Source organism: Carassius gibelio, chromosome A23, assembly GCF_023724105.1.
Source record: "Carassius gibelio isolate Cgi1373 ecotype wild population from Czech Republic chromosome A23, carGib1.2-hapl.c, whole genome shotgun sequence".
NCBI lineage: Eukaryota > Metazoa > Chordata > Actinopteri > Cypriniformes > Cyprinidae > Carassius > Carassius gibelio.
The window spans coordinates 5913819-5939960 of record NC_068393.1 but is presented as its reverse complement, the minus strand read 5'-3'; the positions used below and the strand labels follow the sequence as shown (position 1 = coordinate 5939960).

General features: G+C 36.8%; 1 protein-coding gene across 2 annotated transcripts in view; it reads left to right on the top strand.

The window, feature by feature from the left end:
* LOC127945075 (FERM domain-containing protein 4B) overlaps nt 1-24892 on the top strand; it is a 50046-nt gene extending 25154 nt beyond the window's left edge. Inside the window, exons 2-24 of one of the 2 annotated variants that reach the window (XM_052541631.1) lie at nt 1885-1950; nt 2057-2151; nt 3156-3248; nt 3438-3522; nt 4465-4521; nt 4607-4629; nt 5100-5183; nt 5471-5536; nt 5702-5759; nt 5985-6071; nt 10158-10234; nt 11363-11501; nt 12240-12378; nt 12669-12802; nt 13608-13724; nt 14265-14493; nt 15521-15577; nt 15843-15981; nt 16581-16745; nt 17346-18130; nt 18682-18817; nt 24357-24460; nt 24587-24892. In XM_052541631.1, the coding sequence (XP_052397591.1) occupies nt 1885-1950; nt 2057-2151; nt 3156-3248; nt 3438-3522; nt 4465-4521; nt 4607-4629; nt 5100-5183; nt 5471-5536; nt 5702-5759; nt 5985-6071; nt 10158-10234; nt 11363-11501; nt 12240-12378; nt 12669-12802; nt 13608-13724; nt 14265-14493; nt 15521-15577; nt 15843-15981; nt 16581-16745; nt 17346-18130; nt 18682-18817; nt 24357-24444 (2919 nt within the window). In that variant the 3' untranslated portion in view covers nt 24445-24460; nt 24587-24892. Of the gene's footprint in view, nt 1-1884; nt 1951-2056; nt 2152-3155; nt 3249-3437; nt 3523-4464; nt 4522-4606; nt 4630-5099; nt 5184-5470; nt 5537-5701; nt 5760-5984; nt 6072-10157; nt 10235-11362; nt 11502-12239; nt 12379-12668; nt 12803-13607; nt 13725-14264; nt 14494-15520; nt 15578-15839; nt 15982-16580; nt 16746-17345; nt 18131-18681; nt 18818-24356; nt 24461-24586 lie in introns of both variants that reach the window. The other variant, XM_052541630.1, reaches the window with a different exon arrangement.
* The last annotated feature ends 1250 nt before the right edge of the window (nt 24893-26142 follow it).

Genomic DNA, 26142 nt, shown 5'->3' with positions numbered 1-26142 from the left:
CAAATACTCTGTTCTTTCTTTGGATGTTTTGTATGTTCAGACATTTTTTGTAAGGGTAATGATAAAAGTATTCATAATTGTAATAAATATAATCATTTACAATCTGTTATTATTGCATCCTTTTAATGTACAAAAATACTGAGGTGAAAATAGAATGTATCTGCAAGTATAAACTATAAATAAGATCTAATTATTATTTATTGTTTACACGGCTGCTTCGTGTTTTCTGTGTCTTTACACACCAGAACCGTGCCTGACGCGGCGCTGGCGCGCTGCTGCTACTGTAGGTGACAGGGAGACCGCCGACAGACCAGGATCTTGTCTTCATGACAACAATATCTATACTTCATGTTGAGCATAAATATAAAGCCTACTGATAAAGGACACCTTCAACAGTATTGACGGCAAAATAGACTATGTTTGACAGATGCAATATGCCAGTGTGTCACCAGCCTAAAGTTTTCAAAAATCATCACGCGAGTGTGAACATCACTACAGCTAGGAAAAAAAACGATTGTAATTCAAACGCAGCTCCCGTCGGCATTTAAATAGACCTTTGCTCTTAATTCCGATGGGTCCAACGCAATAACGAAATCTGAGCAGATCTAAAAACTGAAACTGTTGATGTTGCACTTATATATATTATTTTTTTTTTTTTTTTTTTTTATATGAGCAGGCCTACAAGCTGGGATTGGTAATGCTGCACTGCAATCATAGTTATTTATTTATATTTTTCATTATATTTTATTATATGATATTGGTTTGGGACTGAGAGTATTTTATTTAGTGGAAAACTTTGCAGCAGTATTTTATTTCTTATTCTTTTTTATTTTATATATATTTTATTAAAAAGTATTTTTAAAAAGTGTAAACAAAGTGTTAAAAAAAGTTTATAGTAATAAACAACTTGCAGTTTAATGTTTGCACTTACTGTACCGAAAATGAACCGAACCGTGACTTTTGCGTACCGTTACACCCCAGGATCTCTCGCTAAGAAAGTGTGTTAATTCCAATTAGTGCAAGCTGCTGCCATATTTTTCTTACTCTATTGGCAGATCATTTGTAAAATAAGAAAAATGCACTTAAATTATTACAGTATTATCATTTTATATATTTGTTTGTTTGTTTTTGCCTGTGAGATACCATGAAAATGAGTAGTCTGTTAGTTCAATAACCAACCGTTCTGCCAGTTTCCACCTGTGATATTATAACAGTCTTTTTGGGTGGAGGATTAGATTTTGTTTGTTTGTTTGGTTGGTTGGTTATCTGGTTGTTTGTTGTAATTTTGTTGGTTGAATTGTTTATTTCCTGGTTGTTTAAATGGTTGCTTTGTTAGCTGGTTGTTTGTTTAAATGGTTGATTAGCTGTTTGTTTGTTTGTTTTTTTCCCTCTTTGTTTGTTTGGTTATCTGGTTGATTGGTTGATCTGGTTAAACGATTGTTTGGTTGTTTGTTTCGCATGTAATATGTGGCACAGATCAAATTTTGTGAGTGTACAGGTCAATTAACTTCACTGACCGATGCAGACCAGCATCAGTGGTCACCAGATTACATTCGTGTGAATTGCCCTTATAAATTCCAAACTTACTAATTATATACATAATATATTGAATTTGAAAATAAGAATAACAATGTCTAACACTAACACTGGAATGAAATTTATTTTCTGTTTATGAGAGATACCTTGTGCCTCATAACCCTGCTCTAGATGACAATTATTATATACAGTGGTAGTGACATATTTCTGTCTGTATACTTAGCTGTGTGTACAACCAACTAAAAGAAAACATTGCACAACTTGAGCTTCAAACCTGATATGTGAAGTGAGTGTTCAGTTGGCCGCAGTAGCTCTCTCAATCATCTGATCTCATCCCTGTGTCCACAGATGACTGAGGGACGGCTCTGCCAGGTGCAGCTCCTGGACGACAGGAAGCTGGAGCTCTTGGTTCAGGTAGAAAGCTTCACAGTTCTAGTCTATTATACCTCCCACTCAAGGGTAATGGACCTCAGTAAACCTCAGTCTCACATCATATTGATCAATGGATTTTCTCTCGCAGCCAAAGCTGTTGTCCCGTGAACTCTTGGATTTAGTCTCATCCCATTTTAACCTGAAAGAGAAGGAATACTTTGGGTTCACCTATGTGGATGACATGTGAGTACCTCTTTTAATGATGTTGTGTATAGAGGCTCCTCATTCCCATGAAACATTTGTACAAATCTAGTTTATGAAAACATAAAGGATGAAAGAACATGGCCAACCTGAATTTAAAGGCATAGCTCACCCATAAATTTTAATTCTGTCATTAATAATCACTGTTCGGTACTAATGGATAAGTATCTCTTAGATTTCATTAAAATGATCTTCATGTGTGTTTCAAAGCTGAATGAAAGGTTTAAAATGACATGAGGGTGAGCAGATGATGAGTGAGCTATCTCACAACATCTGACAACTCTGACTACTTTTCTCAGGATTGAGAGATATAATTGCAATTGCAAATAATTAAGTCCAATTCTGATTGGGGAAAAATACTATTTTCTTACAATTGTAAGTTTATGTCTCACAGAATTCTGAGATAAAAAGCCGCAATCAACGTTTCTTTTTTTATTCAATAGCAGATACAAACTTCCATATAAAATACATAAAACATGTTTTTGTTAAATACCTCTGTTTAACACTGTTTTATGATGTAGATTGCATATGTGTCATTTCCCTTAAAAAAAATGTAATGTTGTGGTACTATAATATAGTATTGTTTTACATAGTTTTATTTAAAAATATATTTACAGTGTCACTATTGTGTATATATGGAAAACATGGTATTGTCAAGGTACTATATAAATAAAACTATTAATACTGTGGCACTTTTTATTAGTGTTATTATTCCAATGCATCTCTCTGCTTTCCTCCCTAACTTACTTGTACTCTTTTAGAGTCGTATTTATACAAACTTTTTACAAATTGGTTTGAGTGAATCATTTATAATAATCTCTATGAGGCAAAATCTCTTGTATTTCTATTCAGTTCCACTTCAGTCTTGTTGAAGTCATTTCTGTGGAGGAGATCTTCATCTATTAGTGTTAATTTGCAGAGCGTTTACCAGGTTGAATCAGAATGTGTGCTTGCACATTTCATTCAGATGACCCTTTCTCTTCCAGTGGTCAGTGCAAATGGCTGCAGCTGGACCGCAGAGTCCTGGAGCACGACTTCTCCAAGAAATCCGGGCCTATTGCGCTTCAGTTCCTGGTGAGGTATGTGATCCCTGCCTCCTGATGATGTCTGAAGTCACATGACCACAGCCACCACAGAAAACAGCACATTCCTGGACTCAGTCACTGCTCCAAAAAAGCACCTTGTTTCAGATTTGAAGTGCGTTTTTTTTGTCTACGGCTGTGACTTGCCTTGTTTAGAGCTACAAACTTGTGATTTGCCATTTGCAGGTTTTACATTGAGAGTATTTCGCTGCTGAAGGAGCACACAACTGTGGAGTTATTCTTTCTGAATGCCAAGTCGGCCATCTATAATGTGAGTACATCTGTCTGTTTAGCCACTGATTCATTTCTCACCCCTATAAACATTTAAGAAGCCACAGACCTCAGACAGTTCATATGAGGAATTGCATCCCAGGGCCATAAGAAGGGAATGTGTCTCTGTTTGGCTTGTCAATCAAGAAAAAATAAATTCTTGCAAGATTCTTCAAGACCATCAAGATTTTTTTTTCACTGTTCATTATGGTCGGGGTTTTCCTCACCACTTGCGGCAGAGCTGTGTTTAATACAGAGGCAAAATATAATTAGTGTTTGCTCTGAAGTCTTTTATTTTTAATTTGTCGCTGCTGGTTGTTGAGATTGGCGGAAAGCGACAGCTGTTTACTCTGTAACACTTTACAATACAGTTCATTAGTCAAACAATGAACGACTGCTAAAAAAAAAAAAAGATAAATAAATACTGTAAATATTGAATCTTATTCTTAGATCGTGTAAGTTAATACATTAACTGATGTTTACTAATGATACCTGATTGTAAAGTGTTACCGTTTCCTTTTATAAATGTTAGATTTATGTATTTGAATGGCATATAACATCCATCCATTTGGATTAAACATTATACAGTTAAATCACATCATATAAATATGTGTCTCATGTACAGTGGTCATTTTCCTTTATTATAATGAATGTTTATATTAGGACAGTTGGTTGATTGAATATTTCATATATATGAAAACAGCAAAAGATCATTGTAAATTATTTGTGTATAGCCTAATTATTATTCATGAGCCAAGCCATTCCACTAAAACAAATTGACGCCCATGGCAGGAATATCACCTGCATAGTCCATGGCACATTTTCTCATGCCGTTAATATATGGCCATGACGGGACTTATTTCAAAGCGTTGTTATTCACAGAACACATGAGCAGTGATTCAGACTGAGTTCTTGAAGTGAAGGTTTGCTTGTTTGTGCACAGGGTGACATCGAGGTGGAGAGTGAGCTGGTTTTTAAATTAGCTGCTCATGCGCTGCAGGTGAGACTAGCAGAGCTTTAAGACACGAGATGCTTTTGATTCTTTTAGTCAGCGTCATGCATTAAATGCAAGTTTTGTTTTACAGGAATCTAAAGGAGACTATACAAGGTGTGTACTCAGTTTTACCAGACTATACCTGTTTTACCTATTTTAAGACTGTAATGTCAGATAGTTGAGATAAAACTTTGATTTTTAATGTTTTTACCAAGGGGTATATGAAGGTACTGCAGGAGGTCTGTGGAATGATATAACACACACACACACACACACACACACTGACATAATTAATCTTAAAATGAACTGGTTGCTTCTGAAGAGAGATAAGTTCCCCTTAAAGTAAATCTCTCTCTGTCAGACAGTACAGCGAATTTAAGATATTGCAAAAGACATTAAGCATTGTTAATCGAGAAGCAAGGTCAGCATGAGATTAGAGTTATGCAATAATGAAAGTCCATGTTTTTATAAGAGGATCAGGAAAGTTTGACTTTTTAAAGGAACATATTCCATCATCGTTTTCTCAGAATCACGTCTTTCGTTAAAACTGGCTGCATGTTGAAGTGTGTTTGTGTTGACTTTAGTGATGAAAACACCAGAGCAGATCTGAAGAAGCTTCCAGCACTGCCCACTAAAGTCCTGAAGGAGCATCCGTCTCTGGCATACTGGTAAAACATGCTTTCATACACCTATCTGAACAGAAAACACCTGTGTAAGGTAAGAAGATATTAATGAAGTTCATTAGTTCCCAGTAATTGGGGCTCTAATGCTCACAGTCACAGTAATGCTGTTAAATGACTAGCAGTGCTGATGTGTCACAGACAGCTGTGAGATTTACATTGAGCCCATGAGTCAGTGATGCTGAAGCTGCATTTATAGCCCTTCACGAGAGCTTTATGTGCTCCGCCGTCTTTATGCTGATGCACTGAGGTTTCATCATCCCTCTCTTTTGCAGCGAGGAGCGTGTGATTGAGCACCACAAGCTGTTGAAAGGGCTCTCCAGAGGACAGGCCATTGTGCAGTGAGTATCGGAAACACATTGATTAGCCTCAGGGGGGCGGGCCATCAGGGGAAACCTGCTTAAATCCTTCACGCCCAAACCTCAGGCCTGATGCGAGCTGATTGTGTGTTTAGTTAAGACACTGTTCAATATCAAACATGTAACTGATCATTACGTCTGGTTCAGGTACTTGACCCTGGTGGAGTCACTGCCCACATACGGAGTGCATTATTATGAAGTGAAGGTAAAAACTATAGTGTATTAGATCAATTGCCATACCCTTTTATGTGTCAAAATAATATATGTGTATATTTACTATAGTAAGTACGCATTACACATTACTATGTGTCAGTATGTCACCTTATAAAGTATAAGGTGTTGCCAGATAAATATCTATTAATAAAAAATGGTATCAGTTTTGCAGGCTGTTGGCGTTTAATTAATGGAAAGGTCTTTTCTTGTCTGGCAGGATAAACAAGGACTTCCATGGTGGCTGGGCATCAGCTATAAAGGCATAGGACAGTATGACCACCAAGATAAAGTCAAACCTCGAAAGGTATGCTGTGTTTTCCTGTCTCTAGGCATTGGAGGAATATTTGTTATATAAAGGGAATTATGAGTCATTGAGCTCAGTCTATCATGTGTAATGAAGCTTTTCGATTCCCCCAGATGAGACGGCATGTCAACACTTGCTGTCGAGGGTTATTTGCACTTGAGGCTATGATGATATAGAAATGAGGTGTAACATTCTTCATGTATAGTCTGCACGTCTCATAAAAACAGTAGTGTAATGTAACGAACTAATAATACTTTGTTACAGTATTCAAGTACTTTTTGGGAGTTTTTATACTTTCCTTGAGTTTTTTTATTTCAGACAACTTTTACTTTTACTCTTCTACAATTCCTAATTAAAATGTATACTTTTACTCTGACACATTTCCCCTAAGTATATTCAATACTTACCGTATTTTCCGGACTATAAGTCGCACTTTTTTTCATAGTTTGGCTGGTCCTGCGACTTATAGTGAGGTGCGACTTATTTATCAAAATTAATTTGACATGAACAGAGGGAAATGAACCAAGAGAAATGAACCAAGAAAAAACATTACCGTCTACAGCAGCGAGAGGGCGCTCTATGTCTTCAGTGTAGACTACAGTAGCACTGAGCAGCATAGAGCGCCCTCTCGCTGCTGTAGACGGTAATGTTTTCTCTTGTTTCTTGGTTCTAAATAAAGTCGACTTATAGTGCGACTTATGTATGTTTTTTGCCTCATCATGACATATTTTTGGACTGATGCGACTTATACTCAGGTGTGACTTATTGTCTGAAAAATACGGTACTACAATAATCAGATGAACACGGACTGCAAGAAAGCAGGTTTGACGAATCAGTGGTCTGGCATTTGCAAGTTAGACTTCAAGTCGAGTCTGAGGTGTGCGATACAGTATATCTGTGATAATGTTAAATGTTGTTGTAATGATGTGCAATCTTATCAAGTATATCACCAAATTCCACACCGAGTGAACGCAGGTTAATTATTAGTTTATTAAAATAAAAAAAATGCATGGCATTCTAATTTGTAGACGCCAAAAATGCTTCTGTATGCTTTTTATATTTTAACTTAATATCACACAAAGAGTACTGTGTTTCTGCAGACATCAGCAAAACAAATGTAATAATCATTTTTATATAAGTTCAGTAAAGTTGGCAATAAGTGACTTTAGTCACAATATAGCTTGTCTTTGCGAAATTTTGCCAACGAAAATTGTTCCATAAAAAGATTGCAGCATTACTTTGCATCTTTGAGCAATGGTGTTTACTTATTGAATGAATCAGCTATTTGAACGAATCAGTTGAATAAATGATTCAGTGAATCATTCTGAATGAATCAGCCGTTTGAATGAATCGCTTGAATCTCAATGACTCGCTCATAAAGAGTCACTTGCTAACACCTACTGGCGGTTTTAATTTCACATTTCAACATTTCTTTAATGTTTTTAAATATTTCAAATACCAGTATTCAACATTTTATGTCAAAAACAAAACAATATTTATCCATCTGTAACTGCAGGTTAAATGCATCCCTGTTGCCTCTGAGATATTTGAATGCTATGTCAGATGCAGATTCCAGACATGTTTTCTTATGTTGGAATGAAAGACAACATAAGAACTGGATGAAGTGCTTCTTATTCTGACCCAAAGATACAAAATGGAAGAAAGAGTTCAAACTGAACACAATCTTGCTACTCAAGCTGTGTATGAACATTTTTATATTTGCTTCTTTTCCATTTTGTATTCAATACTAAAGTCTGTTTAAGATTTTACATGACTTAATCTTCTACCAAAGTAATTTTCTGGTAAGATATCTGTACTTTTACTTAAGTATGGCTTTAAGGTACTTTATACCCCACTGCATTAAACAGTGTGCAGATGAAACACATGAGAAGAAAAAAACAACTGTTATACCGGTGTTCATTGTACATATCTGATATATAAAATATTCTTTAATCCATTTTCCTTCATTTTAATTTGATTTAAATAATAATAATAAAGAAACATTTCTAATAAACCTATTTCATAAAAACATTGTAATATTTTTTTAACATATTTTACAAAAATAGGGCCCTATAAAATTTTTCTCAGAAATTCTGTGTAGTGTATTTAGTGTATTTTCTTCTGGCAAACAAATAAAGTCATAAAACTTCAACAATTTAATTAATCTTTTAATCAAGTATAAATAAACAATTCATTTATCTTTTGGCAAAACTGAACAGGTTTACTGTTAAAATTAAAAGAAAAAAAAAGTTTAAATAATTATTTTGTTAGTGTTAGTATTCCATTGAAGTACTCTCTACTCTACAATAGTGTTATATTTCTGTCATAATTTCTTCAAGTTAAACCAAACTGTGGACGGGATGCTGTGAAGCAGTGTTGCCAAGTCCGCAGTTTTCCCTACTATTATCTTTAAGTCAAGTCAAGTATAGTATTGTATAGTATTGCATAGCGATTTTAACAATATAGATTGTAACAAAGCAACTGAACAGCATTAAATAGGAAGATAGTGTGTCAATAAAGCAAAAATTTAGTTAATCTTTGAATTCAGTGACGTCATCATCCAGCTCAGTTCAGTTTAAATAGTATCTGTGCAATCAAGATGAAAACGCTGGTAATTAAGTGGTAATTAAGTCCAACTAAAGTCCAACTAAACAAGCCAGAGGTGACAGCGGCAAGGAAGCAAAACTTTTTACTGTTTCTTAAAGCGTTATTTCAATGAAGGGGACAGAACATGATTGGGTTTGTGTTGATGAACAGTTGGGTTGGTTTTGTTTCTGAGACCTGGTCACCCTGCTGTAAAGACGTAAAGACCTTTGAGTTACTGTGTCTATCTGTCAGTAAATTTCCTCCAATGAATCAGTAAAATGCTCAAGAAGTTCAAGTGACTCACAGAGCAGTGTTCATGTGTTCATGGTTCATGACCTTATATAGTGGGACTGCAGAGGCTGAAAACAGTAAACTCCATTCTTATGACCGGTTCCACAGTTCCGTGCACATTTTTCTCTTCGTGAAACTCATTGGGCCCTAAAATCATAGTAGAGAAATTGTGGCACTGATAATGCACAAAATTATGTAACACACACAGATGGGATTATGAACTGAACAAATGGTTTAGTTTAATCTGGCTAGGGTAGAACAGGTGGAGCAGTGACCCAGTCTGAGTGAGAGGGATCCACCCTGGACTTTAGCTGAGTTTCACAGCAGGGAGGAGAGCCTGGGATGCACTGGTATCTGACTGATGTCATGAGCAGCAAGGCTGGGCCAACACTGCGTGCCTGAGCTCCTGTAGGAAACCTGATGAGACAAGTCAGGAACCGCAAATAAAGACTGCTTCGGCAGAGTAGACGTTAACATAATGAAGAAGCTCAGGATTTGATTAACATCATTTGACCTTCCGAACCACCGGTAAGAGGCTCTAAAAGCTGGATAATTCAATTTCAGATGTTTCAATGAGTCTTGAAAGAGTTTGTTCTTGTCGGTAACCTGCAGATGCCTCTGCTGAAATGTGATTGTGTAAAACCGTGAAGGAGAAAGTGTTTATACTGTATTTTATAATGCTTATTGGTAAAGTATTGGTAGTGTGTGTATATATATATATATATATATATATATATATATATATATATATATATATATATTAGCAATCTTACACTTTTACTACTTTAGTGTAGTAACTTTTACTGTACTAATGGTAGAATAACCATATCAATTTTAGGTGTGCTGTCAAATGTCTAAATTAAAAAAAGTTCCTTTCAAAGATTTGGAGTTAGAGATAAAAAAAAATAAAATAATGAATTCATAATTTTTTATTGTAATGGATGCCTTAAAAATGCAGCCTCGGTGAGCAGGAGATACTTTTTTTGAAACCAACCCCAAACTTTTGAATGACAGTGTATGTGTACTCAGTATGATTGAATCAACTTCAGTATGTATTCAGTTATTATTTATATATGTACGTACAGTACTGCAGCGGTTGTCAGGTTGACGTGTAGCGAGTCATTTTACAGTGAGGTGTAGTCGGTGAAGCACCTGGACTCACTGTCGGCTGTGAAACTCTCTCTCACATGTTGTTCTGTCCTGCATTAGCTCTTCCAGTGGAAGCAGTTGGAGAACTTGTACTTCAGAGAGAAGAAATTTGCTGTGGAGGTGAATGACCCTCACAGGTGAGGAGAAAAGCTGGTTTTGAAGACTGATCTTGGATCTGTGTATGTGCATAAGAGATCATATGAGAGCTGCTTTCCACCAAATATAAAAAACTGGTCAAAGTTTTTGGGGTTGGTAAGATGTTTTTTATTTTTTTAAGTCTCTTGTAGGCCCAGTAAACCTGGGTATATAAATATTTTTACAATTTAAATATCTCTTTTCTCTTTGAATATTTTTAAAATGTATTTTTTTCTTCTTATGTAAAGCTGTATGTTCATCATCATTTCTCCAGTCTTCAGTGTCACATGATCTTCAGAAATCGTTCTAATATACTGATTAACTGCTCAAAAAACATTTCTGTTTCTTTTTAATGTTGAAAACAGTTTTTATGTATATTTACATATTTTTGTGGAAACCATGATCTTTTTTGTTTGTTTTTCTTTTCTGTGATAAATGGGGATTTCAGAGGAACAACATTTATTTCAAATAGAAATCTTCTGAAATGTATTTATTTTTGTATTTAATTCAATGCATCCTTGCTGTATTAATTTATTCAAACAAAAATCTTACTTATCTCTAGCTTTAACTGTTTATGGCTTGATCTCAACTCACAAAAAAAAAGTTTTTGAAAAAAAAAATTATATATATATATATATATATATATATATATATATATATATATATATATATATATATATATATATATATATATATATATAATGTATGTATGTATGTATGTATGTATATATATATATATATATATATATATATATATATATATATATATATATATATATAAAAACATATATGAATCAAAGTTTAATTTGCATTGTAATTCTTTAAAGGTGTAAGATATATTAAGCCTGATATAATGCAACAAGAAAATGAAAATCTTAAAAATAAAACTAAGATTCTAAAAATATTTTGACAGTGTAAAATAATAATGCCTCTTAATGTAACAAATGCAAATTTATTATTAATATCTATTAAAAGTTATTAAAAGATTAGTAAATGTAAAAAATCTCGTTAGAAGAAAAAAGTTGTTAGTTGAGTGTGAATTTGAGTGTTTTGCAGTTTCTTCTGTGAACGTGTTCCAGCGATCATGCTGCGTGTGTTTTTTTTGTGTGTGTGTGTGTGTCTGCATGCAGGCGAACAGTGACTAAACGCACGTTTGGTCAGACGGGGCTGGTGATCCACACTTGGTATGCCAGTCACTCATTGATCAAAACCATCTGGATCATGGCCATCAGCCAACACCAGTTCTACCTGAACAGAAAACAGAGCAAAGTAAGTCACCACACACCACAGCTGAGGTCTAATCAAGAAGATTATATAAGTGCAGTAGATTCATAAAGACTGATAAGTGCAGTAGATTCATAAAGACTGATGAGATTCAAAGCCAAAAAGTTACATCATGCGTTACACCATTCCAGAATTATGAAACATTTCCTGTTCTTAATAATAGTCACTCTACACCCATGTCTTGTGGCAGAGCAGAGGGCTGTCTGTGTTTGTGTTTCATAAATATTCATGTTTTCAGGTTCTATCTATTTTCATCTAGAACAACATTTACGAATTGTAAAACAGTAACACGTCTGTAACCCACAGAAAGGAAAGATCACAAATTAGTTTTAAACCCTGTAAAGCCTGACATACATAAAAATAAAAAAATGGAACAGTATATTGAATTTTTAGAAAAATATATTTTCAAAAAAATTTACTAAATTAAAATAATTTATGAATAATCTAGTAGACCAAAGCTGCTTCTAGTAAATTATCAAATTGAAATTTTACTAACAATATAAAAGTTATCTTACGCTTACTTTATAATAGATTTAAATGCATGAAGTAAAAGACATGTAAACAATGACCTGAAGAGTGACACTTTTTGATGATACTAAGCATAGAAGGCATGAAGTAGATTGTGTACAGCAAGTTTTGATGTTGCTGATCATTTAGAGACCTATGTAGTTGACTTAATAGGGTTAGTTAATTATCCTGTATCCTATTTATATCAATTAACAGGCAAAAATCACCACAGCCAGAAGTTTAGGAGACATCGCGACTGACCTGACAGAGAACGGAGCATCAAAGATGAACAAACTGAGTGCAGGGGTGAAGAATCAGCTCATCATGGCCAGTAACGGGAGTCTGGTTTCAACAGGTACATGAGCTCTGAACCCCAGAATAGTTCAACAGTATTTGATGGTTGAGTCAGTCTCTGTTTATCAGCGTGTCCACACACATCCACGGATATCCGTTCACTTATTTAGTGTTAATGAGCTGCTCAGATGGCTTCTTTTCCTCTTATTTGTTGCTTTCTCTCAAGCCTTTCCTGCAGACTCATTGTTGACTTAGCGATTTGTCATTAAAGTTCAATGACGTGATCTTTTTTCTTTTTCTTTTTTACCTGTCACCATGAATGCATGCATTATTTTATGCATTATTCCACAGGTTCGGCTGACTCTGAAATGAATGACGACCAGAAAAAAGAGAAACTTGCGGAGCTGAGAAAGAAAGAGAGAGAGCTCCAGGACATGCTAAGCCAAAAACTGACAGAGCTGAAAGAAATATGCCTGCGGGAGGCTGTAAGAGCAAACAACAGTTGTTTTTTTTTTTTTGTGTGTGTGTGTTGTGAACACACTATAAAACATCCAGTATACTATGTACTATAACACTTTTATGCTAATCAGTAAACCGGAAAATTGGAAAGCTTTGAAAAAACTCAACCAGTTTTTATTTTTATTTTAGCTAGTGGAACTAAATTGTATAACTTGTATTTACCGTTAAAAGGTTTGGGCTCATCTTTTTAATTTTGAAGAAATTAGTCATTTTATCAAGCAAGGATGCATTAAACTGATAAAAAAGCAACAGTAAAGTAATTTATAATGTAACAAAATTATTCTATTTCAAATAAATGCTATTTATTTATTATTATTATTATTATTTCTACTTTATATTCATCAATATATATATATATATACCGTATTTATGTATATGTATATACCGTATTTTTTGGACTATAAGTCGCACCTAAGTATTAGTCGCATCAGTCCAAATATCCGTCATGATGAGGAAAAAAAAACATATATAAGTCGCATTTATTTAGAACCAAGAGAAAACATTACCGTCTACAGCCGCGAGAGAGAACTGAGCAGCATAGAGCGCCCTCTCACGGCTGGAGACGGTAATGTTTTCTCTTGGTTCATTTCTCTCGGTTCATGTCAAATTAATTTTGATAAATAAGTCGCACTTGACTATAAGTCGCAGCACCAGCCAAACTATGAAAAAACAGTGCGTCTTATAGCCCGTTAAATACGGTATACAGAAATGTTTCCTGAGCATTGTCTATGTGACTTTCATCCATTAACAGCATGTTTTATCTGTTTTCAGCAACTTACTGGCAAACTTCCGAAAGAGTTTCCCCGCATCAAAGGCGAAACCCCTCCTCATGTTCGGAGGAGAGTCGGGACGGCTTTCAAATTAGATGACCTTTTCCCCTATAATGAGGTTCGTGTGAAACACTGCCACACAACAATGTTTCCAAGTCGAGGACTGAGTAATACATCAGACACCGGGGGTTTGGCTCTATTGCTATGACACTGTCCTGAGCCGGTCAAATGCCAACATGCTATTTCTAGCTCACGTGTGTCTGTATGTGGAAACGTTTGTCCATTATCACCTGTAAGATTTTAGCTACCAAATAATTTCAGCTTGTGGCCTTGTATAGGAGATCAATCTTGGAAAAAAGGCGCTTGTTTTGTACGAAGAATTCTGCTTGTTGATTGGTGGCTTGACCCACAGCTTTTTTTAGGTTTTGGCCTTAATTAAAGACCCCATGGGATCTTTTATAATAGGTTATAATTTTATGGGTTATAATTCATCTGTATTAGCTGTGAGGCAATCTACATGTGTACAAGTTGACATCATAAGCATCTCTTTGCATTTTAGTAAAAAGAGCACAAATACTGATGACTCTTCTCACTCATACCAACAGGCGTATTTACATTTTTGGACCGATTTAAAATCGACATTGTTTTGACTTCCCAGGATCCATACCTGAGAAATTTGGAGAGTCGCTTTGCATTGCAGCAGAAAATCGTGGAGGCAGCCAAGAAGCTCGCTGCCGAGCCTGACATCTCTAAATTAGTGAGGAAAAAGAGGAGGAGGAACTGTCTGGATGCCATGCAAAAGCTGCAGGAGATCGAAGATGAAATGAATCAATACAGACTGAAGAAAGGGCAGAAACCCACACAGAGGGCTTCTGTGATCATAGCAGGTACAGTATGTTAAGACAGATGTTCGCTGAAGTGGCTCGTCACAGGTCTAGGACAACCCGTCACGCATTAAAACTACAAGATTAAAAAAAAAAAAAAATCTAACATGCATGAAAAATCTTGACCTGATCTTGACCTTAGTCATATCAGAGCCTTGTCAAAAAGAAATGTGCTTAGTTCTATTGAAAGTGCACTTAAATGTATATTTTTAAAAATCTGTACTTACTGATAATATAATATTAATCAAATAAAAGGCCACTTAAGTGACTTAGAAAGAGAGATGCTTTCATAAAGGTTTCTTTTAAAAAGTGCATTTTGTAATGTCATTAATGTTATACTTAAAAGTACATTTTAAATCTTTGTTTTAATAATATTTTATAATGTTTTAAAGAAGTACACATATTTTAATGTGTTGACTAAAATAAAGCACACGTAAAGTACTTGATTGGAATTTTATCGCAGTGTTTTATTCAAAATTACATTTAAAGTTTAGATATTTTTTTAAGTACCAAATTGCTAATTTATCATTACAGATTAATTAAATACATGACATAGAAGTTTAAACAGTAATTACATTAAAGTATATTTTAGTTTATAATAAATGCTTGTTAGTATGTTAGTATGTCTGAAGGAAGACGTTAAAGCAAGATACACAGGAACAGGAATACAGCAAAAAGACACAAAGGGAAGATAAAGCAAAGTATCACTGCAGTTTTACTGTGACTTTGATTGTGGCTCATGCAATAAAATTAATATAGTGATATATATATATATATATATATATATATATATATATATATATATATATACATGTATTTGTGTGTGTGTGTGTGTTAGATAAAAATGTATTAGGCTGTGAATTTAATGTGTTGGTTAAGTGTGATTAATAATAAAAAATAATAGGGCATAATAAATCAAACAACAATAAATGTGATTAATTTTTTTTATAATTTCATGTAGTTCATTCCATTAAATGTTTGATTTAATTCATGTATATCATGTATAACATCATTTCTCTTTTTTCCATAGATGAACTGGCTCAGTCCGAGTGCAGCTCCCTGTGTGATAGTCTTCCTCTAGAGGATGGTAATGACATCAATTATGAACCCACTATCAGCTCTCTACTTATGTAATTAAGATTTATTACAATACACACTTCACTTCCAGTGCTTCCCTCTCAGCATTGTTCTCTAACGTAGGCACTGAGTCATGCACATCAACACACTCATAATAGATCATTTATCATGCAGAACCAACAATGAATTCATATTATATTATCTGATCCGCATGCAACCAAATGTAGCCGAGCAGAAAACACAGCAGTCAAAACCCATATTTGTGTCTTCAGAAGATGATGGGCAGAGGCCGCGCTCCCGCTCCGTCCAGTGTTCCCCGTGTCTGAGTCCTCCTCTGTCATCGTCCGGTCTGGAATACGACTCAGAGAGACGATCCTCATCCAGCGACACACATCACGACAGAGCTCTTAATAGGTGTGAATACTCACAGTACAACATGATCTTCTAGACTCAATAGGGTATATGTTGAACGTTACCTGACCAAACCCAGAAAACCGGTCTCATCGATTCAGCTTGCCGTGTTAACAGCGGTATTAAATAGTAGCAAAATATATGGACTTTTAAAATCAGTTAAGCTATCAAGCTATTTTTATTGTTGACGTTTTATTACATTTTTATATCTAAATGTTAGTGAAAGGTAAAACAATAAAAACATTTAGATATCAATCTGCATATGTGATGGACATTGGTTATAATCATCATTATCTAATTTGAAGGCATCTTGAGTAAAACTGCTTCATATTTAATGAAGCATATGCAAAACGCTTGAACCAGAAGCGACCCAGTTATCGAAATACAAAAGTCTGTTGTGCATAACCTATGTCTATGGAAAAAAGCAGCATTGTCCTTATGCAAAAACATTATTTATTATTTTTTGCCTTGATTTTTGGGTTAAAGATTACCCAGACAGGTTCTTGACAGTTTTCGAGAGATTTAATGTCTGAGCTCTTGGTTTACCCATCACCTGACATTTCTCTTTCATCTGAAGTATTCTTTTTTTGGTTTTAATTTAGATTAGATCATGAGGTCCAAGGGCCAGGACATTATTACACCCCCCGAGAGGTGTTCTCTGCCCAAAGCAGTCCGTGTAAAACTTTACCTAGAATGCCGAAGGACCCCCGCAGCTTACCCCAAACCCCCGTCATGCCCCGTAACGCCTACAGCAGCAGCCAACTCAGGTGAGTTGACTCAGTCCATTAAAAACTACTTCGGAAATCTTAGCGTGACAACACTCATAACATCACAACACCCTACAATTGTGGTGGCGACGCAATTCAAACACAACTGAAAATGTCTTCAAAAATTGTAAAAGTCTAGCTGTCTTTGTGGTTTTTATCTGTTTTAAGTAGCGTATTTTTCGGACTATAAGTTGCACCTGAGTATAAGTCGCATCAGTCCAAAAATACGTCATGATGAGGAAAAAAACATATATAAGTCGCACTGGACTGTAAGTCGCATTTATTTAGAACAAAGCACTAATAGAAAACATTACCGTCTCCAGCCACGAGAGGGCGCTCTATGTTTTCAGTGTAGACTACAGGAGAACTGAGCAGCATAGAGCGCCCTCTAGCGGTAATGTTTTTTTTTGGTTCATGTCTCTTAGTTCATTTCTCTTGGTTCATGTCAAATTAATTTTATAAATAAGGCCCCTGACTATAAGTCACAGGACCAGACAAACTATGAAAAAAAGTGTGACTTATAGTCTGGAAAATACGGTAGTTTATTTTATTCAGTGCACTCTCTTTCACCAAAACAACTGATATTTATTGGTTTCCCAGATCGGAAGGTTATATCCGTGGTTTCCGGCACCGCAGTGGCAGTTTGGAGTCCCAGTCACAACTTCTCCACTCTCACTGCGCAAACAAATTGACGTTTCCTCTGTCTCCTTCCCGCCGTAGCAACAGCACTGAGGTGCTGGACGACTGCTCATCCTATACCAGCATGTCCAGCATGGACTATTGCCTCCCCTGCTCAGCCACTCCTCCCTACCGCATGTTAGACTCGCAATCCCATGATTACCGGCTCCACCGCAAAGTGGAGATCTACGGAAATACCGGCAGCATGCCTAACTTGGTCCCTCAAAACTCCAGCTGTTATGGCTACCAGCAGAATCACTATGGCCCTGCTGCGTATTACATGACTGGGTATCCCGGCCTTGAATATGAGCCTTGTTCTAACGGAGCTTACGTTTACGAGAGTGAGCTTGAGGGTCACTATAACATCAACCCCACTTACCCGGCACATGGTTACCAGAGTCGTAGTCGGAACAGGCATTATGGAATAGAAGGGTCAGATAATCTGTCACAGAATCCATATGCCACCGTGAGGCCCCCTAGAGGACGACAGGGACCCTTGAATGAGGTGCTGACGAAGAACATGTACAAGGCTTTGGTGGCGGAGCATTTGAAGGGATGGTACAATCGCAGTGCTGGGCACAGGGAACCAGGTGCCTATCAGCTGGTGTACACCTACAAATATGACAGAGGTTCCCAGCACAGCCTGGGCTACCAGACGCTGCCCGCCCCCTTCACCCACTCCAGCAGAACCAACTCGTTCTCCTCAGGTAGGTCCTCAAACGTAACACAATGTATAAAATCAATCATATTGGCGTGACTTATCCACTGCGCCAAGACCACCCCATGATTATGATGTTTTAACTGACTGACGTTATGATAACTGACTTTATATATTTGAATGTGTATTTTCATCCCAGCCTGGGATTATAGACTTGATATCATATCAAAAAAAGTGACGTGACATAAAGCCAAGTATGGTGACCCATACTCAGAATTCGTCCTCTGCATTTAACCCATCCAAAGTGCACACACACAGCAGTGAACACACACATGGAGCAGTAGGCCGCCATTTATGCATTGGTGCCCGGGGAGCAGTTGGGGGTTCGGTGCCTTGCTCAAGGGGACATCAGTCGTGGTATTGCCAGCCCGAGACTCAAACCCACAACCTTAGGGTTAGGAGTCAAACTCTCTAACCACTAAGCCATGACTTCCCCATCACTAGTTGCAAAGTTACTTATAAAGTTAGTAGAATATCAAAAGTGGATTATGAAATTTGAATTAACATTACTTACCATATCACACCTCTCTTCCTCACTAGTGTCATCTACTGCCAGTGGAGGGGGAAACTGGCAGAATCATTTAGCCGTGGGTCTGACTGATGGTGAATTGCCAGACGGTCCCTTGAGTGCTGGGGCTTACAGTCCTTCATACAGTCGCAGTCCTACACACAACAGGTGAGACAGAAAAGCAGTCTTTTGAAGACAAACCTGTGTGAGGCTACTTTGGACAAGACCCACAAACCAGACATTTTAGCATGTTCATAATAGGTGTATTTGTCAGTCTGAAAAGGTTTGATATGCATGTGCTTATGAATGCTGGAATGTGAAGTTCTATTTTAGTAACAGCTCTAAATTTTGGCTCTCCACACTGAATACCATCATATCCATTGTCTGGCTTGTGCAGGTGTGTTGAGTCCTGCTTCTGGAGGACCATCTTCTTGTACAGTTTAGCTTTAACCTGATAAAACGCGCCTGCCTAGAAGTATCTAGTTATTCTGGCACCTTGAGTTTCTGGTTCAGGCGTGTTTAATTAGGGTTTAAGCAAAACTATTCAGGACAGTGGCCCTCCAGGACCAGAATTGGACAACCTTTCTGTGACTTTTGACTGGCGTTCTGTAGTAGGTGACTATAATCACTGTGGACATCAAATTTAAACTTTCACAAATTAAAATTTGAGACTGTTATTATGCCATAATGGCTTAAGGCCTGTCCTGTTCCTGGAGGGTGTTCAAACACACCCACCTGGAAGTTTCAAGCGATTCTGAGGACCTTGATGAACTGGTTCGGGTGTGTTTAATTAGGACTGGAGCTGAACTCTGCAGGATATTATTTGACACCCTGGCTTAAGGCCCTAGGTAACAGCTAATGTTTACAGCATGTTGTGTTTTGATAGGGTGACCAAATGTGCCGTTTTCCCAGGATTCTTCCTGGCCCGGATTTCTATATTGCCTAAAATATCCAGATTTGGCTTTGGTTTCCTGTTTTCATACTTAATGAAGGTAATGATCGTTTGACCAATTACATGCAGACATTGTACGTAATCAACCAATCGTGGTGCATGAGAGGGTGGGATCTACAGAGAACGGTCAAAGCGATGCAAATACGTGTCAGCACTGAGCAGACCTATCGGTGTATGACATCAAAGTACTGTGAGAGCGATTCAAAAGTACAAGAAGCTGTCTGCTCTCTAGAGCTCTCACTGTACTTTATCATACAACAATTGTCCTGCGCAGCGCAAACAAAGCCAAAACGTGGATATTTTAGGCAATATAGAAATCCTGCCTGCTGCTTTATTACTTTTCTGCTTCCGGAAGACCTGGCACACTTAGTCTTCATTGATATGAATTGCAGGTATGTAGGAGAGGAGAGGTTGCAGGAGGAGTGAATGGAGTGAATTGTGTGAATGGTTGTGCGGAAAGGTGTTCAGAGCGGGTGTGGGGTGTTTTTTCGAACCTGCAGTAAAACTCATTCAGATCGTCTGCCAGTTGTTGATGCTCCACAGTCCTGGGGCATGGTGTCTTGTAGTCGGTGATCTACTTCAGACTTTTCCACACTGATGCGGAGTCTTATTTTTTAGAAAAATTCATCTTTTATATAGTGCTTTAAACAAAACCGATTGTGTCAAAGCAACTTAACAACATTAATTAGGAAAACAGTGCGTCAGTAATGCAAAATGACGGGTTAAAGGCAGTTCATCATTGAATTCAATGATGTCATCATGCAGCTCAGTTCAGTGTAAATAGTATCTGTGCAATCATTTGCAATCAAGTCAATGATTTTGTCCCCAACTAAGCAAGCCAGAGGCAACAGTGGCAAGGAACCGAAACTCCCATCGGGTACAAAATGACGAAAAAACCTTGGGAGAAACCAGGCTCAGACGGAGGGGCCTGTTCTCCTCTGACCAGACAAAACAAGCAGTTAAAATCCAGGCTGCAGCAAAGTCAGATTTGCAGAAGAATCATCTGTTTCCTGTGGTCTTGTCCCGGAGGTCATCTGAGACAAGGTCTTTACAGAGGATCTGTATCTGGGGCTCATCTAGTTATCCTGGTCTCTGCTGTCTTTCAGGGCAGTAGAGGTCCTTTCTAGGTGCTGATCCACCATCTGATCTGCATACAGACTGGATCTGGTGGCTACGGTGACCTCGGAATAAGAGAGAAACAGACTAAGATTAGCGTATATGCCATTCTTCTAATGATGTAGCAAGTACATTGGGTGTTATGGGAAGTGTTCCCGGATCCGGTTTACCTAATTAATGCAGCCCAAATCACTGAATGGATTTGTATATTAGAAGCGTATTAGTGTGTTATGTGTAAGCCAGGTTAAAAAGATGGGTCTTTAATCTAGAGTTGAACTGCAAGAGTGTGTCTGCCTCCCGAACAATGTTAGGTAGGTTATTCCAGAGTTTAGGATCTGCAGCCCGCCTTTGACTTTGATATTCTAGGTATTATCAAGTTGCCAGAGTTCTGAGAATGCAGCGGATGTAGAGGACTATAATGTAACAAGAGCTCATTCAAATACTGAGTTGCTAAACCATTCAAGTAGCAGAGATTTTAAAGTAAGCAAGTAAGCAAGATTTTAAAATCTATACAGTGTTTGATGGGGAGCCAGTGCAGTGTTGACAGGACTGGGCTAATATGGTCATACTTTTTGGTTCTAGTAAGAAGTCCAGCTGCATTTTTGGACTAGCTGGAATTTATTTATTAAGCATGCAGAACAACCACCCAATAAAGCATTGAAATAATCTAACCTTGAGGTCATAAATGCATAGATTAACATTTCTGCATTTGACATTGATAGCATAGCTCGTAATTTATATATATTTTTGAGATGGAGAAATGCAGTTTTACAAATGCTAGAAACGTGGCTTTCTATGGAAAGATTGGTATCAAATAGCACACCTAGGTTCCTCAATGATGACGAAGAATTGACAGGGCAGCCATCAAGTCTTAAACAGTGTTCTAGGTTATTACATGCAGAGTTTTTAGGTCCTATATTAATACCTCTGTTTTTTCAGAATTTAGCAGTAAGAAATTACTCGTCATCCAGTTTTTTATATCGACTATGCATTCCGTTAGTTTTTCAAATTGGTATGTTTTGCCGGACCGCGAAGTATCATCAGCATAACAGTGACACATCAAGCTAACACAGTGTTTCCTGATGATATCTCCAAAGGGTAACATGTAAAGCATGAAGAGGAACGGCCCTAGTACTGAGCATTGAGGTACTTCATACTGCACTTGTGATCGCTATGATACCTCTTCATTCACTGCTACGAATTGATGGCAGTCATATATGTATGATTTAAACCATACTAATGCACTTCCATTAATGCCAACAAAGTTTTCTAGTCTATGCAAAAGAATGTTGTGGTCAATAGTGTTGAACGCAATGCTAAGATCCAGTAGCACTAATAGAGAGATACAACCACGATCAGATTATAAGATCGTTGTTACTCAAATCAGAGTAGGTCATTTGTAACTCTAAGGACTCTCAGTACTATGATATGGTCTAAATCTTGACTGGAAATCCTCACAGATAAAGATTTTTCTCTAAGAAGGAAAATAATTGTGAGGATACTACATTTGCTAGTATTTTGGACAGAAAAGGGATATTCGAGATAGGTCTGTAATTAACTAGTTCTTTGGGGTCAAGTTGTGGTTTTTTGATAAGAGGCTTAATAACAGCCAGGGTTTTGGGGACATATCCTAATGACAATGGCGAATTATATAATATATATATATAATAATCGTTAGAAGAGAATCTATGACTTCCGGAAGCACCTCTTTTAAGAGCTTAGATGGAATAGGGTCTAACATACATGTTGTTGGTTTAGATGATTTAACAATTTATATACCTCTTCCTCTCCTATAGTAGAGAATGAGTGGAACTGTTCCTCAGGGGATCTATAGTGCACTGTCTGATGCGATACTGTAGTTGATGGCTGCATGGTTACAATTTTACCAATTTTATAATAGTATCGACCTTATAGAGGTAAAGTAGTTAATAATATAAAGTCATTACTGCTGTGATGTTGGGAAATGTCAACACTTGATGATGCTTTATTTTTCGTTAATAAGGCAGTCTGTTGAATAAATACTTGGGGTTATGTTTGTTTTCTTCTAAAAGAGACTAAAAGTAATCAGATCTAGCAGTTTTTAATGCTTTTCTGTAGGATAGGTTGCTTTCCCGCCAAGCAATACGAAATACCTCTAGTTTTGTTTTCCTCCAGCTGCACTCCATTTTCCGGGCTGCTCTCTTCAGTGTTTGAATGTGCTCATTATACCACGGTTTCCGGATTGTTTTCCTTAATCTTCCTTAAGTGTAAAGGAGCAACTGTATTTAAAATGCTAGAAAAGAGATTGTCCATAGTTTCTTTTACATCATCAAGTTGTTCTGAGATTTTGGATATGTTAAGGAATTCGGATACATCAGGAAGATTACTTACAAAGTATTTTGTGGTAGAAGTGATCGTTTTAAAGTAAAGTAAAAAAAAAAAAAAAACGTTGAATTTACACTAGAATTTACAGTTTTAGCTATATAAACTTTGCACAAAACTAAATGATCTGAGATATCATCACTTGGCTGCATAATTTCAACACCATCAACATCAATTCCATGTGACGGTATTAAATCTAGAGTATGATTTCGACAATGAGTAGGCCCTGAGACATGTTGTCTAACCCCAATAGAGTTCAGAATGTCTGTAAATGCTGATCACAATGCTTTTTTTTTTTCATTATCAACATGGATATTAAAATCACCAACAATTAACACTTTATCTGCAGCCAGCACTAACTTGGATATAAAATCAGCAAATTCTTTAATAAATTCTCAATGGTACCCTGGTGGCCTGTATACAGTAATGAGTACAAACATCAGTGGGGATTTATCATTAAAATGCATTCTTTATTGTGGTGTAACAGTGATCCAGTATATTACTGTATCTTTTGGGACATCTGATGTGCTGTCTGGCAGGAGAGATTTGCTTTATTAAAGTCCCCAAGAATTTTGGTGTTGTTGTTCTGTGTTTGTGATCTGATCAGCGAGTTTCTGTAAAGCTGAGCTCACATGTGCTTGTGGAGGAATGTAAACACTCACGAGAATGAACCACGGCTAATAGAACGGCTTGCAGTTAATGAATGACACTTCTAGGTCGGGACAGCACATCTTCTTCAACAAAAGGTGGTGTACAGATGTAACAGTGTTAATGTAAAAGCATTTCCCACCTTTGCACGATTTTCCTGTTGACATCCGCTCTGAACAGCTGGAAACCCGTCAGATTTAACGTGCTGTCCGGTACAGCATCATTCAGCCAGGTTTCCATGAAACACAGGGCAACAGAGTGTGAGAAATACTTAATTGTATGGGAGAGCAGAAGAGTTTGTCCGTTTTGCTGGGTAGAGGGTGGAGGTTTGACAGATGGATGCTAAGCAAGCACGCTGGCTCTCTGCACATCCTGAAGTGCTTGGTTAGCACCGCCAACTATTATGTCCAGCAAATCTTCAGAATAGAACAGAATTTGAGCAGGGTCTCCCTGCTGCACTAATAGTAGGCTTTCCTCTGTGTATACATATCTTTACGAGTACAATTTTAGTTGCATTATTTGTGTCCCCTGCAAAAATCGCTCTTGAGAAAGTTTGTTTATTGCCCATTTCAACTTCATCAGCTGTTGATGTGTATTAATGTTTGCATTTTCTCCTGTTCCTTATGGCAGGTTCCCGTCAGAAAGTGCCACCTCTCACACATCAGAGCCGGTAGAGGTGTTTGGAGCCATGGCCAGCTGTTCTGACACAGACCATTAAAGAGTAATGAGGACAGGTCAGCAATCAAACTGTCATCTTTCACTGATATGATTACATTTTTTACATGTTAAAGACTGACACTGACAGTAATGATTTAAAGCTCTTGTTACGCCCACATGAATGAAATGTCTTTTTGGAATAGCTCATTCCGCATGTCAGTCCCGTGACGTCACAGAGCACACGTTGATACTGCAGCAACACGACTGCTGTATTTACCACTTCTGGAGGACCAAAAGATATACCGGCACAACAGAAAGTAGAAAGGAAACAGAAGCACCTTACGGACAGATGTGGACAACATGGACCTAAATCTATCTCGTGCCTCAGAATGGGATGGCCATGCTAGTGGACGTCTAGCCTAACAAATGACTTGTAAAATGCCCTGGACTGTGAGAGCATCGGTGTTCACGCTCAGTTCTGTGGTGTGAATAATAAACCTACCAAATGAGATGGGCACACTTATAGTAAATGTCATTTCATACAGGAGTTTCTGAGAGAGTGAAGAAACTAGCCATGTCACATGACCTTTTTTACGTTGTCCCATGCAGAAGAGTGATAGGTTTGAACTTCAATAATATTAAAATCTCAAAACATGGCAAGATCGAAATAATGTAAATATTATTATGACCGAGTGGCTGTTTTTTTAAATGCCATTTCATTTTGTAATTTATTGAGCTGTCTGTGCTTGTAGAAGTGCATATATGCATTCTGATTGGGTACCATTACATGACAAGTGAGTGGTTTGCCTGCTTGATACTGTAGATATTTTGTTCTGCACAAATTCTGTTAGAACAGCACTTGAATGGAGTGAAGCTTGGCAAGACCCTGGAAAATACAGACGTTAGTTGTTCTGCTCTAAGAAAGAAAAACAAAAACATCAACCCAACAGTTTAAGCCTAAAAACATACGTTAAGGATGTTGTCAGTGTTCTTAAAGGAATGTTCGGGTTCAGCACAGGTTACGCTGTAGGACGGCATCTGAAGTATGCTGTTGATTAGTAGATCATTTACTCAATCCTCTGTTTGTGTCAGAGCTCTGCGTGTCCAAACACACACATGTACACAACTGAACTTACAATGGAACGCAACACATTACAGAGGACATGTAAAGCTTGTATGTTTGTTAAAGCACTTATTTTATCTTCTTCCTTACAAAAAAAAGAGTCTTATTTGAGCTGTAAAGTTGTAATTAAATAAAATAGAAATAATAGATAAAAACTTTAAACAAAAAGTGTTTAAACCAGCTCAAGTATAAGCACTAACATTGGAAATAAATGAAACTGAACTAAAACAGAAATAAATATAAATTAAACCTAAATTAATGATAATAATTATAATACTTATACAATTGAAATGCACATACAATTACTTAACTAAAACATTAAAATAAAACCTATACTTCAAAATGTAATATATATATATATATATATATATATATATATATATATATATATATATATACACATATATTATAATTACTAAATTAACACTGGTTAGGAGCTGAATATAACTTTTCACAGATAATTTTTCAAGTAATTCTGGTTACGTTACAGTAAGGTTCCATTAATTAACTACATTATAAAACATGAACTAACAATCAAAATACCTCTAATGCATTAACTAATCTTAGTTAGTGCAAATTTTAATTAAAATACCTCTTATGCATTTACTAATCTTAGTTTAAATTTCAGTGTTTCCT